The sequence below is a fragment of the Sus scrofa genome, chromosome 13 (genome assembly GCF_054392235.1).
Source record: "Sus scrofa isolate SSC_HxYL_T2T_F1_AM1 chromosome 13, Sscrofa_HxYL_maternal_Yorkshire_Landrace_v2.0, whole genome shotgun sequence".
In the NCBI taxonomy this organism is placed as follows: domain Eukaryota; kingdom Metazoa; phylum Chordata; class Mammalia; order Artiodactyla; family Suidae; genus Sus; species Sus scrofa.
The window spans coordinates 75,963,912-75,984,440 of NC_139395.1; the positions used below are offsets into that span (position 1 = coordinate 75,963,912).

A 20,529-nucleotide genomic window follows, 5' to 3' on the forward strand; every position below is an offset into this window, starting at 1 on the left:
AATTATACAACCATTTTGTAAAGCAGTTTGGGCAGTTCCTCAAAAGGTTGAACATAGTTACTGTGTTAGCCTGCAGTTCCACTCTGAAGTATATGCCCAAGAGAATTGAAACCATATTTGAAAAAAATAAACTTGTACATGAATGTTTGTAGCAGCATTATTCAAAATAGCTAAAAAGGAGAAACAACTCAGATGTCCATCAGCTGATGAATGGATACACAAAATGTGGTCTTTCTACACAATGGACTGTTATTCAGCCATAAAAAGGAATGAAATGCTGATATTTGTCACAACATGGATGAACCTTCCAAACATTATGCCCAGTGCAAGAAGCCAGTTACAAAAGGCCATGTACTTTATGATTCCATTTATGTGAAATGTCCACAATCCATAGAGACTGAAAGAAGATCAGTAGGTGGTAGGTGCTGAGGGTAGAGGGGATTGGGTAGTGATGGCTATTAGGTATGGGGTTTCTTTTAGGGATGATGGAAATGTTCTGGAATTAGATAGTGGTGACAGTTATACTAATTTTATATCTGTTTTTTTTTTAATTGTTGAACAGTATACTTTAAAATTGTGCATGTGAAGGATATCTCAGTTGTGAAAGATGGGTACATATAAGAAATTCCAGGCTTTCTGGTAACAAAACACATGAAACAAAAACAGAAATATTAAAAAGAAAGCATCAGCTTTTGACTGAAAAGCAAATGAGTGAAAAAAGAAGTAAAGGAGATAGAAATAAGGCAAGCCCTACTTTTCAGATGATAGTTTGGAATGCGTCTGAGGATGTATTCTGGGTTGGGGGGTACGTTATAATTTAACAGTGGTTATGGAGGCCCTTATGTGTCTACTAGGCCGTTTGGAACACAGGGATGAATAAGACCCCAGACCTTGGTTTGCAGATGTTGGCGAACTTAGGGAAGTGAGAGGGAGATCTGTCTCGGATGAAGTCAGAAGTCTCTGCTGAGGCCCCAGGACACAAAAGCAAATGTGTTCCTGTTGAGGGGTCGGGGCCTTGAGAAAAGCATTTGCTGACCGAAGTCCTAACTGGATTACTTGGAGAGCTGGGCGTGTGTCTCCTCTGCTTGGGGCAGGATTGGGGTATCTGATGCCACCCAGTGCCTGCATTTTAATGAGACCCTCAGGTGATTGATCTCCACATTCACATTAGAAGTGTTGGTTTTAGACTTCATTTATTCTGTGGGTTAGTGTTTTTCAGAGCTCTTTTGGGGACAGTTGACATTAGAATCACCTGACTTACTTCACTTAATATGATAATCTCTGGGTCCATCCATATTGCTGCAAATGGCAGTTCATTCTTTTTTTATGAAAGTAAATTAGAAAGAGACAAATACATGATATCACTTATATGTGGACTCTAAAAAAACATGATACAGATGAATTTATTTACAAAACAGCAGTAGACTTACAGACATAGAAAACAAACACATAGTTACCAAAAGGGATGGTGGTGGGGGGCATTGATTAGGAGTTTGGGATTAACATAAACACACTAGTATTTATATAGTGGGTAAACAAGGACCTACAGTATAGCACAGGGAACTATACTCAGTATTTTGTAATAACCTATAATGGAAAATATTCTGAAAAAGAGTATCACTGTGCTGTACATTTGAAAACTAACACAACATTGTAAATTAACTATGCTTCAATGAAAAAAAAAAGAATCACCTAGAAAACTTGTTAAAATGGCTGTTCCTAGTCTCTAACCTTCCACTCAGGCATTTGTGTTAATTCGTATTGCTAAAATCCTCTGGAAATTATGGTATGCATACTCATGAATTTGGGCACAACCCGCTAAAGGAGTGGTTCTTAGTTGGAATCTCCTGGGAAAGTTGGGAGGGAAAAGTTACTCGTGCCCCACCTCCAATGAGTTAGAATCTCGGAGAGGGGCCAGAGCATGGTAGCGTTTAAACGCTCCCCACATGACTGTGAGGGGTAGCCAGGGCTGAGAATCATCCCTAAAGGGTTGTTGGCATGGAAGTCAGTTTTAGAAAGAGAACTCTAGCATCTTTGTTTGCTGTGGAATTTCAAATATAGCAAACAAAGAAGGTGGTTTTGAGACATGATGCAAAAGATCTGGAATGCCTCCCCCCGCCCCCATTCTGTTGTGTTTATCCATTTTGTCCTTTTAGGTAACTTTAGGACACTGATTCTTAAATAGAATAGAAAGGAAGGCTTAACCCTGTGGTTCTCAATGGGGGGCCTTTTTGAGTGTAAGAACTAGGAGATATGGTACAGGCCTGTACTGCCACCTGAAATGTAGAGGCTATGGATGCTGCCAGACTTCCTACATTGCACAGGACAACGTCCCCCCTCTCCCTGCCCCCCAAACAAAGACTTACAGATGATGCCCACAGTGTCAGTAGTACTGCTGAGAACCCTCGGTATAATAATTTTAGGAGGAGGGGTCATCCTTGAGGTGCCTTCCTGGAGAACCACTTCTATAATAAGCCACTCTTTGGGATGGGGTTGTATTGTATCTTTAAGGTGGATGTTCTGGAGGAGAGAAAAAGCTTGACAGTCATTTTTCCTGAGAGATATTTTGATTTAAAAAGGCTGCTTGATGGTAGGCTGTGTTTGCTAGGATTAAAAATAACATTAAGTAAAGGAAACATGTCATGAAATAAATTAATGACTTTTCTCTTCATTTAGGGTAACTATATGACACCTTTGGGTGACTCCTGATTTGTTGTCTTAGTTCCTTTTTAGTGAGTTAGGGTGAGTGAAAGGGTCTCTTTGTAAGCCGTCTGTTCATTGTGAGTATGCTTAATATGTTAAAAAAAATCAAAAGTATGTAAGAGGAAATGGCCCACCTCATGCATAGAAGGGACTCGTTGAGGATCTGGGGTTGGGAGGAAGCATAGAGGGGCACAGGGTTGGATCACTAGGTCTTCAGTGGAGACCATGCAAGAAAGGGCCAGAGCAACAGAAATGGGACTGCATCTGCCTTTGGCCATTGGTGTCCACTTGCCTTCTTGCCTCTCCATGAAGAAATGAATACACACCAGCAGTGACAGCTCCACTCAGTCAGCCCTGGTTGCCTTGAACAGCACATGGAGAATGTGTGAGGGAAGGACAGTGTTGTGGTCAAAGGGTGATACCCGCCCCCAATTCCCCCCTCCAGATAGGGTCCGGAGGAGGGCCAGCAGGTTGGCAGTACTAGTCTGTCTCTTCTGGACAGTGGGTTGTATCAGAAGTCTGACCTACTTTACAGAAAAGCAATTTAATTCGGGGACTGATTGCTCTATATAATGCAACAGATTCTCCGGCTTCTCTTCTCTCTACATGGTCCATCCTTCTTGCCGCCTTGCCTGTGGGCTTGAGCATCGGTGCTGCAAAGTACGCTTGAGAAGGCCTTCTCACACTGTCTCTCCCATCTCTCCCTGGCTTGGGTGAGATGCTCTTCTACTCTAAATAGCCTGGGGTTACCTGATGTTCCTGTTTGCCCAAGGATGCTCAGGGACCAAGTTTTATTGACATTGTGTCTCCAGTGCACAGATGCTTAAGAAATGTGTGTTGGATGAACGAGAAATCAAATCCGAGAGAAACTGTGTATGTTTCCTTCATGTGATGGTAGTTCTTCATGGCAGAAGGATTTTTCTAAGAGAATCTTGGGATGACCAACCCAGTAGCTCATGTAAATCTTTTCACACTAGATGTTCCAAATCTTCAGAAGGCCCTTTTTTAGAAGAGGTAACATATACTCAGAGGTTCACAGGTGCATTAATTTTCGAAATAGCTAGGACTATGCACAGTGAGATTTCATTTGCCTTGAGAGATACTGAAGAGATAGAGTTCTACACAGCAAGGTTTTAAACCTAAAGTCCATGATATTGGAGTTCCTGTTGTGGCTTAGTGGGTTAAGGACCTGACATTGTCTCTGTGAATAAGCAGGTTCGATTGCTGGCCTCCCTCAGTGGGTCAAGGACCCAGCATTGACACAAGCTGCTGTTTAGATCACAGATGTGGTTTGAATCTGGCATTGATGTGGCTGTGGTGTAGGCTGGCAGTTGCTGCTCCAATTCGACCCCTGGCCCAGGAACTTCCATGTGCCACAGGTATGGCCATAAAAAGAAAAAATAAACAAAAATCCATAATATTGTTTACTCTTCACAGATCTAACCTGAGCTGGGTATCGTCTCAAGTTTTTGTGCACTTCTGACTATTGTATTTCTTCTTTGACAAGTCCCTCCAGCTGTTTCCTTCTTTCCAGAACATACTGGTTTTTGAGATAGATTGGCAAATTTGACCAGATTATATATGTAACAGGCTTTTCTCCTTCTCTGCCTCCTTGTTTCTTTCTTTCTTCTTAAAGAAAAATAGCTTTGTTTTGAATTTTGTGAACACTTGATTGATTTTGGGGAAAGTTTTATGCTTGGAAATAAATGTAGATGATTTTGAAGACTTTTATTGTGCAAAAATTTAAGCCTGTATAGAGAGAATAATATAATAGTATGATGAACCTCCGTATATCCGGTACTCACCTTTACCTGTTACCAACTCATGGCAAATCTCGTGTCTATAAATACCCAGCTTTTTTGAAGCACATATCAGACATCATGGCATTTCATTACCAATTACATTTTTTTTTAATTAATTAATTAATTTATTTATTTTCTTTTTGTCTTTTTTTTGTTGTTGTTGTTGTTGCTGTTGTTGCTATTTCTTGGGCCGCTCCCGTGGCATATGGAGGTTCCCAGGCTAGGGGTTGAATCGGAGCTGTAGCCACCGGCCTACGCCAGAGCCACAGCAACGCGGGATCCGAGCCGCGTCTGCAACCTACACCACAGCTCACGGCAACGCCGGATCGTTAACCCACTGAGCAAGGGCAGGGACCGAACCCGCAACCTCGTGGTTCCTAGTCGGATTCGTTAACCACTGCGCCACGACGGGAACTCCCCAATTACATTTTTTAAACCGCTGCCTATTAATGATTTAAAACTATTTGGACAGAATAGGGATTCAGTGGGGAAAAGCCTCCCTGGGTTATAGTCCCTTTGGGCACTGGACTTTGGGCCAGGGATTTCTCACTGCCCAGAATGTCCTGTGGTTAACAAATAGCAGTGGCCCTTTAGGGAGTCAGTGATGTCATCTCTTCCACCCTTCCTCCTGTCCGTCATGAGCCAGAGAACGCCCAGGCCGAACCCTGACAAAACAAAGCATGTTTTCCCAGTGACGGCTGTCAGACACTATTGTTAACCTTTTATAGAAGGGAAATTTTTTCTATTAGCATCAAGATCATCCTCCTTTCGGTGAGAACAGCTGCTTTTTAATTTTCTTCTTTCCTTAAGGTATTACGCACTCACATAAAGAAATGTACAAGCCTTAAATTTAAGCACTGCTTGATGAAGTTTTTGGTTTTTTTTTTTTTTGTCTCTTTAGGGTTGCACTCAGGGCATATGGAAATTCCCAGGCCTAGGGGTCAAATCAGAGCTGCAGCTGTCAGCCTATACCACAGCCACAGAAACACCAGATCCAAGTCACGCTGTGGCCTACTCCACAACTCACAGCAATGTGGGATCCTTTAACCACTGAGTGAGGCCAGGGATTGAACATGCATGCTCATGAATATTAGTCGGATTCTTAACCCACTGAGCCACAACAGCAACTCCCATTGATGAATTTTTAAATGCATTTATACTCACATGACTCCCACCAGAATGAGATAGGGGGACATTTCCAGCACCTCAGAAAGTGCCCCTTCCCAGCAAATATCTATCCAAAGGTAACCACTCTTCTGACTCTGTAGCTATAGATAAGCTTTGCCTATTCTTGTAGTCATGTGAATGGATTCATTCAGTGTAAATGGACTTTTTTTTAAATTGCTTTTGTTTCTTTCACTCAAAAGAATGTTTGTGAAATGCATCAATACTTTGCACTGCAGAGTAGCCTTCCAGCAATTTGTTTATCTAGTCTGTCTGAGCAGCTAATATTTGTTTGCTCCATGCCAGGATCTGTACTAGTTCTTTAAGCGAAGTAGTCTTTTAGGCTAGTTGGTGAGTTATTACTTGTGGTTATTGCCCTTTTATAGACAAGAAATAAAAACCTACAGAGATGAGATAATTTCCCCCAAGATCATTCACCTAACATAGGACAGAGCTGAGGTTTAAACCCAGGTATCCATATCTCCGTGCTTCCACCTTTGGGTTTTCTGTGACTTGTCTCACATGGACTATAAGCTTCCAAATACTTCATCAGGTTTTACTTGGAGGCTTTCTAGAGTAAGACATGTGGACACAGAGAGCTTTAGGAACCTGGTTGTGGCTGCTCAGCTAGTGAGGGGTGGAGCGAGAGCAGGAACCAGGGTTTCCAGATTCCTTGCCCCACTCTTATTTTGGCATTTGTTTATTTCCATTGCCAGCAGAGTGCAACATGTTTTATTACTCTACAGGTCAGCTCAGACTTCTGGTCACAAACAACAGAAACTGACTAACTTAAGCCAAAGAGGAAACAGTCAGAAGAGTGTCAGTCATTCACAGAGTCAGGAAGGCAGCTGGGAACCAGGCTCAGGTGTGGGGAGGCAACTCTGGGCATTTCTTCTGGACGTCCGGCCCTGCTCCCCCAACATGGGTCTTTGCATCTATCTGCCTGTCTAGGTGCGAGGGCCAGTGCAGAGGCTCCAACCGTCCAGGCAGATACCTGTGTTCAGGTTGTGTCTAGAAGGAATTTCTGGTCCCTTTTTGTCTCTCACAATGGGAAGAGACCTTGTCTCCCTGATTTTTTACTTCTGTGGGTTCAAATTGACTATATTCAATAATCCTTGTGAAAAGATGAATCAATATTTATTGGCCAGGCTAAAGTAGGTCAAAAGGGAAGTTTCTACCTCCATTTCTGGTTTTTTCATGTGTTTGTCAATGACAGTCCTGAAACCAGGAAAGATGATGGAAGCACAGGATAACAACCTTGAATTTTCAACTCAGAAAAAGTATCTGGTCACCTAAGGGGGAAAAAATTACCTTGTTGTCCTTTGTCTCTGAGAAACAGTATCTGCGGAGTTCCCACTGTGGTGGCATGGGTTGAGAATTTGACTAGTATGCATGAGGATGCTGGTTTGATCCCTGGCCTCGATCAGTGGATTAAGGGATCAGGTGTTGCTGAAAACTGTGGCTTAGGTATCAGATGCAGCTTGGATCTGGTGTTGCTGTGGCTGTGGCATAGGCCGGGAGCAGCAGCTCTGATTTGACCCCTAGCCTGGGAACTTTCACATGCCGCAGGTCGTGGGGCATGGTGGGGGGGAAAGAAAAGAATCCAACTTCAGTGGCTTGGGTCGCTATGGAAGTGAGGGTTCCATCCCTGTTGTGGGAACTTCTATATGCCCTGGATGCGGTCGTTAAAAAAAAAAAAAAGAAAAAGAGAAAGAAACAATGCCTGTGTTTTCTGCAGATAATGGCAGTTTTATTTGGCAGTCCCCCTTGGAAGATGTCACTTGACTTCAAAGGGCCTATGTCCTGGCTTGGGAAATGTGATTAGCACACAGCAGACACAACAATGTGCTGTACAGGTTTCCTCTTTTAGTGAACTGGACTTAATAACTTGCTCATGGGAGGCTTTTGTTGGAAATAAGAGTAGGTTTCCTTTTGTGAACTGCCTTTGAAGAGTGTTCTTTCACGTGGAGTATCCACTCATTCACTCACTGATGCCATGTTTACACAATGCACTGGGGACAGGATGAGACAGAGGCAGAAGCCCTATGATTGTGAAACTGCTTGTCAATGAGTTCAAGTTACAAGAGTTCTTAAAATCCAACTAAGATCCAACAATTTTTGTATTCCTCTTTAATTGCTTCTTTTAAACCTTCACTCTCGTGGTGGGAAATTAACACTCCCCTTTCCCTCTGTTAATCATACTGTCTGCTCCTCCTGAGTGTTTATTCCGTTGCTTCTTACCTTTTTCAAAAGAGGGCAAGATACGTAGAGTTACCACTTAAAAAGTTAAAGATTTTCAATGATACATGAATTAAAGGCAGAACTGCTTCATTCCTATGGGGTTTCCTTTTGGGAGTGATGAAAATGTTTTGGAACTAGATAGAGGTGGTAGTTGTACAACATTGTGAATGTACTCAATGCCATGGAATTGTTCACTTGAAAATGGTTAATTTTATGTGATATGAATCAAAGTAAAAAATGGCAAGTATTGATAAAATGCAGAATAAAAATAACAATCCTGTGTCTGCCTTCCCATGTTTAAAAGGGAACTGTTTAAAACATTTAACATTTTCTCTGGTATTTACCACTGTATTTCTAGATGAAGCGTGTTTCCTCATGTCTGTAGATTAATCTGTTTAAAATATCATTGGTTCACTTCCTGTTGTTATAGATGACAGTGGCTTCTGACACTTGCCTCCTCCTCTCCATCCTTCCATTAAAGTTGAATCACTTTTTCTGGCTAAATTAATGTTTATAGTCTTAGATTTTTTTTAATGGCTGTGTAAATACTGTTCACTATTAAGCTAAAGACATGCCAGATTTTTTTTTTTTTTTTTTAAGCTTTCTAGGCTGCACCTGCGGCATATGGAAGTTCCCAGGCTAGGGCTCAAATCAGAGTTGCAGCTGCTGGCCTACACCACAGTCACAGCAACACAGAGCCTTGTCTTCGACCTACACTGCAGCTCACAGCAATGCCAGATCCTTAACCCACTGAGAGAGACTGCATCCTCACGGATACTAGTCAGGTTCATTTCCACTGAGCCACGACAGGAACTCCAAGACATGCTAGATTTTAACATGCAGTTTTCCCTTGGAGTTAGTAATAATGTCATTTTCCTTATTTACCCAGATATTTTGTAGTGTTTAATAGTCTTCTCTTCTTCTGAAAGCCTCAGCATGCTGCCATGTATCAGGTGGATGGGCTGACCTGTCACTCCTGGGCCTTAGCCCCTGGAGAGCTTTATCCCTATTGCAGGTTGGGCACTTCCTTTCCAGGGCTTTGCAGGGCAAATAAGTTCGCTTCTCACTAGTACCCTCACTGCACTTACTTCCCTCCATCTGTCAAGTTCCGTCCCTCCATCCTCTTTCCAACTTGGGGAGGAGGGTTTGAGTTTCACACTAGAGGAAGTTGCATTTTTTTGTTTTTAATTTTCAATGTGTCTGTTTTGTGTGTGTCGGATGGGGGAGGGAAAAAGGAGAGGAAAAGTGTTTCTTCTGCCCTCTGAAAAATTTGAATCAAGTTCAAGCTTATGTAAGTCTCACTTAACATATTCTGTAGGTTTGGATAGATCTGCTTAACCAAGATGAGTCGCTACATTGCATTGGTCCTATTGATTTCTTCACCATTTCTCTCCTCTCCTCTCTGGCACCCCCATCCCTCCTCTTCTGCCCCCTTGCCCTTAAATTACTGACTATTCTGGATTTTCAAAATGCTAGTTGATGGACAGCCCACTCAATATTTCTTTTTTTTTTTGAGTTTATATAATGATTTTATTTTTTTTCCATTATAGCTGGTTTATAGTGTTCTGTCAATTTTCTACACATACAAGTATACATTCTTTTTTCTCACATTATCGTGCTCCATCACAAGTGACCAGACATAGTTCCCAGTGCTACACAGCAGGCTCTCATTGCTCATCCATTCCAAAGACAATAGTCTGTGTATCTATTAACCCCAAGCACCCCATCCATCCCACTCCCTCCCCTTCCCTCTTGGCAACCACAAGTCTCTTCTCCAAGTCCATCTGTGATTTTTTTTTCCTGTGGGAAGGTTCATTTGTGCCGTATATTAGATTCCAGGTATAAGTGATATCATATGGTATTTGTCTTTCTTTTCTGACTTACTTCACTCAGCACGAGAGTCTCTAGTTCTATCCATGTTGCTGCAAATGGCATTATTTTGTTCTTTTTCATGGCTGAGTAGTATTCCATTGTGTATATATAACACATCTTCCTAATTCAATCATCTGTTGATGGACATTTGGGTAGTTTCCATGTCTTGGCTATTGTGGATAGTGCTGCAATGAACATGAGGGTGCATGTGTCTTTTTAAAGGAAAGTTTTATCTGGATATATGCCCAAGAGTGGGATTGCTAGGTCATATGGTAGTGGGAATGTAAGCTGGTACAACCACTATGGAGAACAGTATGGAGGTACCTTAGAAAACTATGCATAGAACTACCACTCAACATTTCAGCTTAGTTGTCTCTTAGACATCTCAAACCAAGCATACCCAGAGTAAGAAGCTTGATTTCTCCTGTTCTCCTCCCAGTCCTCCCCCTCCCAGTCTTATTTCCTTCTTTCTTCCCATAGCTGCTTCTTTTTCTTTCTTCTTCTTCCCAAGTTCTTCTTTGCATAAACTGGTAGCTTTCCACTGCTTTTATAGGAATGAGCAGTGCCTCACCATGGCGCACGCAACCCTGTGTGATGGGTGCTGCCCCTGCTTGCTTATTCAGTCATGTCTCCTGCAGCTTGCCCTTGGCAGATTACCCTCCAGCCCTCTTTTCTCTTCAACCTCATCAATTTCCTTCAACCCAGGGCCTTTGCACTTGCTATTTCCTTTGCCTAGAAGGCTTTCCCTTCAGCTTTTTAAATCAAGGTTGGTTCCTTCTCACCCTGCAACTCTCTCAGCTTAGAACTTGTGGTCCTGGACATGCTTTCTTTTTTTTTTTTTTTTGGAGTGCTCCCATAGTATGTAAAAATTTACTGGCCAGGAATTGAACCACAGCTGTGGTCACGTGAGCCATACCAGCAACAATGCTAAATCCTTAACCACTAGGTCACCAGGGAGTTCCCTGGATAGTCCTTTTGCTGATGACTTTGTATAAAGTGTTGCTCCTCCATGCTAGCTAGCCACATTGGTTTGAGGTATAATTCATGTCTCCATATCGCTTTAAACTTGCTGTAATTCAACTTGTGTATTTGATTAGTTTTCACTGTCATTAGAATTATACTAAGAAATTTGTGCATCTGGTTCACCATTCTAGTTTTAGCCCCCAGTACTGTGCCCAACACATAGTAGGCACTTTAGTAAGTAGTAGTTGAATTCATGAATAGGCTTCTGGGGGCTCAGAGCTGGAAGTGACTTAAGATGACATACCTGCCATGGCTTCTGGAGCCCTAGGAATTTCAGGACGTTTAAATTGTTAATTCATCAACCATCCTTGTGCCCCTACACTGCCCCTTGGCCCTGGGTTACCGGAGTGTACAGGACAGATACAAGTCTCTTCCATCGGGGACCTTGCATTGTGGAGCTCAAAGCTCTAAGGACTTGAAGGGCTTTCGACTGTTCTCTTGGCAGGCTTTATTCTCTGACTGAGCCCCTGGTGTGTGGCTCCCTCTGAGGTCATCTTTGCTTTCTCACCCGCTTGGGGACCCCATTAAGGAGGCCTCCAAGCACACCCATGGCTTCTGTAGGTCAACTTCCTATGGTTAACTGAACTACAGTTAACTTCCTACAGTTAAACTGTGGCTCCTGTAAACACAATCTGCTAAGCAGTTGTGTACTCTCCCTCCAACCATGCTCTTTAAACCTTGGAAGATCACCCATAGCCTGTTCTGTGTGGTTTCCAGCCTACATGCTCTTCAACACTTACCCCTGCCCCTCTGTTCAGCTAATGTCTCCTTTGCTAGCCCAGTGTGGCGTCTGCTAAAGCTCAGGAGTATTCCACAGTAATTTTTTGAAAGCTTGGTTTAGTATATTCTTTAAACACCTGAAAAAACACTTGTCATGTAAGAGATTTTTGTGGCACTTCTTTGGGGCGAGATCAAAGCCCAGTGTGTGCGCGAGTGTGTGGGCAATATATATACACATGTATATACTTGGTTCCCTCAAATAGGTACTCTCTATATTCTTCTATTAGAGTTTCTGTATTTGTGCATTTCTATACTTAGCACAGTATCAGGATCCAGCAGAACTTTAATTTTGTCCTGCTGTGCCATCTAAATAGCAAAGGGCAATCTAAAGCCGCTAACTTGCAAAATTTCAGATGGTTACTTTAACATCACATTTGAATTGCTTAATTTAATTTTCACTTTGAATCAGTTGCTAAGCAACTGGGAAGACAGGACAAAATCAGCAAGGCTAATTTGGTTCTGTTAGTAGTATGTTAGCATCTCTTATATTTACATAGATGGTTGGTTGTAAAAGCACTTAATTCAATACACAGCTCTCTTTTGCTTGGGAGGAGTAGTTGTATGGAAGTTATAGCAAGGCTTTGGTTGGATTGACATTGCTTCAGTTCACACTCTCAGGTGAATGCAGAGTTATCTAAAATCTTAAGCCTGTGTTGTAGTTCATGGGTTTGTGAAGTAGGATGCTTGTTTTGACCCTCCCATGAACACTTGTAAAAATGATACTTTCCATTGCATCATAGATCCGGCCTGATCCTTAAATCAACTTAAGCAAAATATGAGGAAGGTGGTAGTTATGCATAGCATTTATCTATCATCGTGTGAATTGTGTTGGAGGAAAACAATGGACAGTTTTTCTCACTATCTTTTCTTTTTTAATTTAAAAAATTTTTAAATTTAAAATTTAAAAATTTTAAATTTTTTATTTTTAAAATTAAAAAAATTTTTTACTCACTATCTTATTGATAAAAATTGAGACTGTTAACCTCACTTGATACATAAACTGTCATGTGTCCAATATTTATGCCAGTGACTTAAATGCTTTAAATGTTTTTTTGGTAGTAAGTCATGTGGTTATCAAGGAAGTTACCCTGGCCCTGTGCAAATGCCACCCTCTCTCCTGTGTCAGAGATAGGACATTTAGGAGTTCTCCTTGTGGCTCAGCAGCAACAAATTCTACAAGTATCCATGAGGACATGGGTTCGATCCTTGGCCTTGCTCAGTGGGTTAAGGATGTGGCATTGCCATTACACAGGCTTGGATCTCAAGTTGCTGTGGCTATGCTATAGGCTGGCAGCTGCAGCTCCAGTTAGATCCCTATCCTGGGAACTTCTATATGCTGCAGATTGTGGCCCTAAAGAGGAAAAAAAAAAAAAAAAAGACAGGGCATTTAATACTGGCCAGGAGTCTAGTGGTTGTGTGTGATTGTTCTTAGGGTGAGTGGCAAGTTCATGTGTATCAAACTGGTAGAAAAATTTTGTCTTTCAATGGTGCCATGAAGTTGCCATTGATACAGTAACAACCTCCTATGACTTTCATTAGAGATGGAGAGAGCAGCTCAATCTTTTTTTTTTCTTTTCTTTTATTTAAATTAAAGTGTAGTGTTAATGTCATTTTCTGCTGAATAGCATAGTGACCAGTCATACATATATATACATTCTTTTTCTCATACTATCTTCCATCATGTTTTGTCCCAAAAGATTGGATATTGTTCCTGTGCTGTACAGTAGGACCTCATTGCTTATCCATTCTAAATATAGTGGTCTGCATCTACCAATGTTTCCTGCCATGTTCTTTGTTCTCTTAAGACCTAGATAATGTCTTTCATACATACTAACAATTACTTTCAGTAGATGGAGTTTATTCTTGGTAAAGATGGGTATCAGTGATCTTATATTTACTTGTAACTAGCTAGAACTATTTAGTGAAGAGGGAGATTATAGGAATGGGGAAGTATTTTTTATTTCTACAGTTAAATGATTTAAATTTTTTTTCCAAATGATGTCAAATATTTGTGGGTGTGGTGGTTAGTAAATGTTCATTGATTGCAGCTAGAAGAAAGATTGATCTGAATTAGAGGAAAGTTTTAGGGTCTGTGTACCTGGGAGCAAATGAATATTTCTTACTTAGAGATAGTTATTTGGCTAAGACAGTAACTAGCTATTTCTTTTGAGCAATGTTAAGAACAGTGTACAGGAGTTTCTGTTGTGGCTCAGCAGGGTACTTACGGACCTGACTAGTATCCATGAGGATGCGAGTTCGGTCTCTGGCCTCACTCAGTGTTAAGGACCTGGTATTGCTGTGAGCTGTCGTGTAGGATGCAGATATGGCTTGGATGTGGCATTGCTGTGGCTGTGGTGTAGGCTGGCAGCTGTAGCTCTGATTCAGCCCTAGCTTGGGAACTTCGAGTGTGCCTCAAGTGTGGCCCTTAAAAAAAAAAAAAAAAAGAATAAATGTACAGTTAGATTAAATTTCCTTAAAACTTGATCTGATCTACTTTCAGGGTATAGTTTTTCCAAATCTGGGTGTTCATTCCAAATTTATTCATCATAATCTACAAATACTTACCATTTGAAAATCTTATGTTAAAAGGTAAAATTTTCAAAGAGTATCAATTTTAATATTAGTTTTTTAGAGCAGTTATTTTCAGACATTTTTGATGGCATATCTATCAAAAATTTGACAAAAAAATATTCGTGAACTATATGTGTATGTACATACATATTTAGAAGTTACATCTGTGCGTTACTGTACTAATATTTCATATACAGTATAAAAACAAGCAGGAGAATAGACATTGATGAAAAAAGTTTAATAATATAGTGTCCTGTTGAGTATAATTAATACGTTATCTTGAATACCTTAAGGTATGCTTTAAGAGTAATGCTCATCCTCAGAGACAGCATTTAAAAATTTTTTAAAGATGGAGTTCCTGTTGTGGTTCAGCGGTTAACAAACCTGACTGGCATCCAGGAGGACACAGGTTCAATCCCTGACCTCCCTCAGTGGGTTAAGGATCCGGTGTTGCCGTGAGCTGTGCTGTAGGTTGCAGACTCGGCTCCGATCCAGCATTGCTGTGGCCCTGGCGTAGGCTGGTGACTACAACTCCGATTGGACCCCTAGCCTGGGAACCTCCATATGCTGGTGGTGCGGCCCTAAAAAGAGAGAAAGACAAAAAATAAATAAATAAAATAAGATAAAATAAAAATTTTTAAAAGATGATTTTTAATATCTGGGAAACTTTTTTCAGATCATCATTATTTTTCCTTTTTTTCTTTGCTGGCTGTTGCATTACTACTCTCTTCAATGTTTTGATTTCTTCGCAGAAATCTTTTGAAGCCACTAACTCATTTTATGAGTTAGTTCTGCTACATAAGACAGTGTAAAAAGTCATATGAGCCCAGGTTTATCCAAGCAAAAGCACATCTCATTGCACTGAGCCAGAGGGGACAAGGGCACAGAATGTCTCAGTGCAAGTTCATGTATTTTCTTTCTGCTTCCCAGTGAGTCATCTTGTAAACAACACTTGAGACCATTGCCCTAGAAGGTGCCTCCACATAAGCTTCTGGTTTTTTTTTTTTTTCTTTCAATGTTGTTAAATTGCAGAGTTAGATTTATATCCAGAAATGCCTGTATATGTTATTGAATATAGTAAGGACATTACCCTTGTGTTCGTCCATCATAAAGGAAAGGAGATAACTCTGGCGCAGCATTGAGAGCCCTGGATTTGGACTCTAAGTCCCAACCCTGCCATTCACTGGCTCTGTGACAATGGACGGTTGACTTACTTTCGAAAAGCCTCATGTTCCTCATCTTTAACCTCCCATATTGGCGATGAGAATTAAAGGTCAAAGGTGAGGTTTATAAAAGGGACTTGTAACTTGTCATGTATATTATATGTCGTTGATAATGCCTTAAAAAAATAGAAGGGGAAAAGAAAGCATTTTTCCTAAGTTGAGTGCATGCGCTTCCTCAGTAACAGTTTTTATATGTGTGTTTCACTTCTAGATTGCCTCTTTAAGCTATGTCCCATGAATCGATACTCTGCCCAGAAGCAGTTCTGGAAAGCTGCTAAGCCGGGAGCCAACAGCACAACAGACGCAGTACTGCTCAACAAATTGCACGTGCGTACTGGGGTGGGGCTCCGTGGCGAGGTCGGTCTCATTAGTGGCCCTGTGGATTATGTTCAAGCATAATGGATTGGGAAGATTTGTTTTGCGACCCTCTAGCTCTGGGTACTGGCTTTCCTATACTCTTTGATAAAGGGGTGGAAGGGAGCTGGCCCTCAGGAAAGAAGGGTCCTAGACATCCTGAGATGTCTTCAGAGTTACTTTTTTCTCAGCTGAGATGGCTTTGAGTGGAGTGTTAGTTACATGCTAAGCCACCTGCCTAGATTTGAATGCTGGCTCCACCACTCACTGATTGGTCATCTTGGGCGAGTGACTTAGCTATTGTGCCTCTGTTACCTCATCCGTAAAATGGGAACGATGGTAATATCCACATCAGGAGGTGGTTGTGAAGATTGCATGTAATGAAACATAAAAGGCCCATGAACAGTGCCTTGCACATCATAAGTGCTTAGTAAATTTGAGCGATTATTGTTGTATTTCTCTTGATTGTTAGTTGACTTATAAGAGAGGTGCTCATCACACTGCTGGTGGGCTGTGTGACCATAAGCCAATTTTTGAGCCTCTCTGGGTCTGTTGCTCTGTCTGTCAAATGATGACATAATTATTCTAGTTTCTAGATGACCTAATTCTTCTGTGAGGCTAATCTGTGTGGAACTTCTTTGAGATGTGGAGAAGGACATGATATACATCTGATGTGGTGTTATTAAAACTGCAGTCTCTTTCCCATCTCCTTGTTTTGCTTTATTTTTCTCAGCGTCACTTAGCATGCTCTTTCTCATTTATTTGTCAGCTGCCTGCTCCCACTAGAATGTAGACTATTCAAGGGCAGATCATGTGAGGTTTCCTCCTTGTATCCCTCTTGCCTAGAACATGTGGTAGGCACTCAAATATATACTAAGTGAATTTAAAAAAATTTTTTTCTTGGTACTTAATTGAGGACCTAAGGTGTCTGTAAGCACTCTAGAGCTCCTGCTTGCTCTGTTTTTGCCTAATAAATGGAAAAGTCACAACCATTTGCACTGGGTCAGGTAGGGCTTTATTCACCATGTGCTGTGTTAGACAGGGTGAGTGCTCCAGGCATGATTAGAAGAATAGGTTCCTAACCTCAGTGAGTTTGTCGTCTGGTGTGAGGATGCACAGGCACACGTTACACTTATAATGAAATGCAGACTTTGTGCCTGCTGAACCCTGCTTCCCCTGTGAGGGGAATAGTGTCTGGCACATAGTAAGTCCTCAAGAAATATATTCTGAATGAATGAATAAGCCCTGTGCTAGGTGATGGTGATAAAACAGTGACAGCATTTTAACCCTCTGGAAGCTTAATAGCTAATTAAGAATAAAGAAGTAGTGAACCGTTAAGGCTATGGGAGGGGGACCCAAGAAGGGGCACCCAAATCCACTCTTGTGAATAAGGGTGTGTGATATGGTGGTCAGGGAGGGCTTCCTGGAGGAGGAGGAGAAAGTGTCAAGTAAGCCTCTGAGGGAAACATTTGTAGGTGTGAGTGGATAGAGGAAGAAAAAACAACAGAAACAAGGATATTACTTTGAAGACTTCAGGGATTGAATCATTAATCATTTTAGAACAGATAGTCTCAACCTCAACAGACCCATTCTTTCCTCTGAAAAGCAGATATTAGGTAACTGTATCAATGGGAAAGAAAATTTATGCATAATATAACCTCTCCAGATACCAAAATTTTTAAAATGAATTATAAAGGCAAAATAAAAGGAAAGTGATAATTGTATACTTTATTAAAAGGCACAGTCACTCTGGATGACATAGGAAATACATACTTACACTCTTTTGTGTAATCCCCATGAACGAGTCAGCTGAAGACTGGCTGATAGAGGTGTGTAGTTCTGGTGACCTAAAAAGCATGTTTTCCACAATGCGATTTTCCAGATGGTCACTGCTCCTGGTAATGTTAGGAAGAATTGCAAGGTATTTTCTTCTCTTTAATAAATAGTACTTGCATTTTGGAAAATGTGTTAACAATAGTATTAAACCATGCAAAACTGTGCTTTGTGTTCATGTGTAAAATGAGTTAGGGACTAGGCTTAGAAGTTGCAGACAGCTCTGGAACCCATGTGCTTGTGCACCAGGATATCCTGTCTTATGGGAGGAATGATGCTTCTTCCTTGGATGGGATTGTACTGTGCATTTCAGGGCAGCTGGCATCTTTGGCTCTTGTCCACCGAGTATCAGTAGCACATCCCTCCTCACCCAGTCATTGTGAAGATCCAGGATGGCCCCGGAAGTCTGGGCTGGGAGCATGGGAATCGTGTTGAGTGGGTGGGAAAAGTTGCTCAGTTCGTCAAGTCTCCTGGGAGAGCTGCTTAGCACGTACGCTTGTGGGGTTATCTTGGTGGAAGGAACGCATGTCTTTAGTGGTTCTGTCTCCCCATTCTCTGCTGGAAATCATTGTGCCTGATGAGATCTTCTTAGTACATCTCAACCCTTCTCCTGTGCTTTTTTGCTTCCGGTACTCAGATTCCCACTTAGAGTAGAGGGAGCTAGGTGGGCCAGGTGGCTCAGTGGCATGTGCACATGAGTGGGTCTGGAGCGGGCGGCTCTGCTCCCCTGCTGGTGCTGCATGGGAAGGTGGGCTGAGAGAGGCCACCACATCTTCTCTTTCTTCAAGAGAAGCTGAAAATCCACGCTGTCATATGTCGTATCACAGTTCTTACAGAATATTGGCAGCTAATTCCATTGGAGTTTAAAACATACTATCAACCCAATAATGGCTCAAGCAGGATGATATTATTTTGCCCATTTGTAGCCTGTGATAAGTGTGTTATTTTATCAGCAATTCATTTTCATGCTCCTTCCCATAGATGTACTGTGAAAAACACACTGTTGAGAAATGCAGTCTAAAGGTGACCCCAAACTTTGAACTCCTTATTAAAATAAACAAACAATGGCCTTTCTCTTTCATGCTGTTTTTGCTTTGCATAACATTTAAGAGGAAACCAGCAGTGTCCCCTGATTGAGGATTGCTGATGTGACTTTTGGGTCTTGGATGTTAACTTTGTGCAGTTTCTACTTCCCTGCTTAGTTGGACCTTTTTCCCCTAGTGACTGAAAATCATCTGCATTTTCTAGTGCAGTCATTAAAATGTTGTATTTTGGGACACCTCTTGCCTTTGGGGCTGATGACCAGTCTCCAGTGGTTTTTCATTTTTATTTTTGTCAACTAGTGTGGAGCACCCCAATCAAAGGTCAGATTATTTTAAATTAATGCCATTTAAGGAATTAGTTGTCTAGACCACTTGACTTCCTTTTGACTAGGATCTGCCACTTACCAGCTGCACTCTGAAGGAGAATGACATCTAGTGGCTGGTTGCTGTGTGCTTTTGTTCCTTCTGCGGGAGTAACTGGATCCTAACACCCCTGGTTGTGATTTCCCAAAATCTTGTCAAAATGAGCTTCCCCTGTCCACAAATCACATAAGGTTCGGTGGGCCTCGACTGCTCTTTCCTGACGGCATTTTTCCTATACCTTGGAAAAGCACTTGCCTTGTTTTGGTTCTTAGAGATGGTACATTAAGCTGTAACTTTGACAAGCTAGGAAGAACCAGAGTGACAAGTCTTTATTGTCCTCTGATGCCTGGCTCCTGCCTTGTTTGTTTTCAGAAGCCTTAATTCAATATTATGTTATGTAATTCAGAGCTTATTGACCTTAAATAAATAACCTTTCCCCCATTGTTCCAGTGACCTCTCTTAGTAATGTAATAATGGTTTCTCTATTTCTGGAATAAAATAACAGGTGACTGTGACAGGGTTGACCTTGATGTTGCCTAGGGGACATGGTGATGTCCATGGTGAATAAGGGTGATAGAGACCATAGCCTAGAGTGATTTCTTCCTTAGAAAGTCAGAATTGTCCTCAACTTGTTGTGTAAAGGAAAAGTGCAACAGGTACTTTAATTATTGGGATTTATGAATATTGAAAAAAATAACACATTTAAGATGGCTTTTAAAAAATCCAGGCTTCTTGCCACAGAGATGTGATGAAAATGTTTCTGAAGAAATGTCACGTGTGAGTGTTATTGGAAGTGAGTTCCAAAATATACATGAGTAAGAAAAGGGAAAAAACGGTTATGATCTCAGATCTTATTCTTCAAAGATAACCATGGTTTATATTTGGTGTGTGCCCCATCCCCCACCCCCTATTTTATTCTTTTATTTCCATATTTTAAAGTATCAGTGGGGGCATACCATCTCACTTCTTTTCCTTTCGCTTTCTTTTTTCCCCACTTACTATTTCATGAATAAATAGGTATCTCTGTTTTTATTTTTAATGGCTGCTTGAAACCAGACATGGTATGGCAGCACTGTAATTTTAGCCTATCCCTATGGGGATGTGAGGTATTCGGGATCCTGACAATTTTTTGCCATTCTGAGAAAAAAATAGTGGTTATGGCCTTGTGCATATGCCATATTATCTTCTTAGAGAGACGATCAGAAGTGGTTCGGCTAAAGTTATGTACATTGAAAAACTGGTAGATAGTACCTGATTATTCTTTAGTAGGGTTATACAGATTGACTGTCTTAGACTGTAGGCTCATCTTTAGCATATAATTGAGGGATTTGATAGACCAGATCTCATTTTTTACCACGGGTGAAAGCAGCCTTGATCAGTGGGCCCAGGTATGGTTTTACCTTCCTTTTTATCAAGCCTTTGCCTCACCTATTAAACTAAAAATCATGGTGGATTTTTTTTTCTGAAAGCCAAATTATATTTGAGTTATATCAATAAAACTAGAAGAAGGAAAAAAATTCGATTTTGTGGAGGGAGTTACCTCAAGACTGATATGTG

At 41.2% G+C, this 20,529-nt stretch overlaps 1 protein-coding gene across 8 annotated transcripts in view; it reads left to right on the top strand.

The window, feature by feature from the left end:
• The window catches only part of ITPR1 (inositol 1,4,5-trisphosphate receptor type 1), a 330,566-nt gene that overhangs the window by 103,890 nt on the left and 206,147 nt on the right, over nucleotides 1-20,529 (top strand). For all 8 annotated transcript variants that reach the window (XM_021069277.2, XM_021069279.2, XM_021069282.2 and 5 more), the window contains exon 5: nucleotides 15,591-15,706. In XM_021069277.2, coding sequence (XP_020924936.2) covers nucleotides 15,591-15,706 — 116 coding nt within the window. The remainder of the gene's footprint in view (nucleotides 1-15,590; nucleotides 15,707-20,529) is intronic.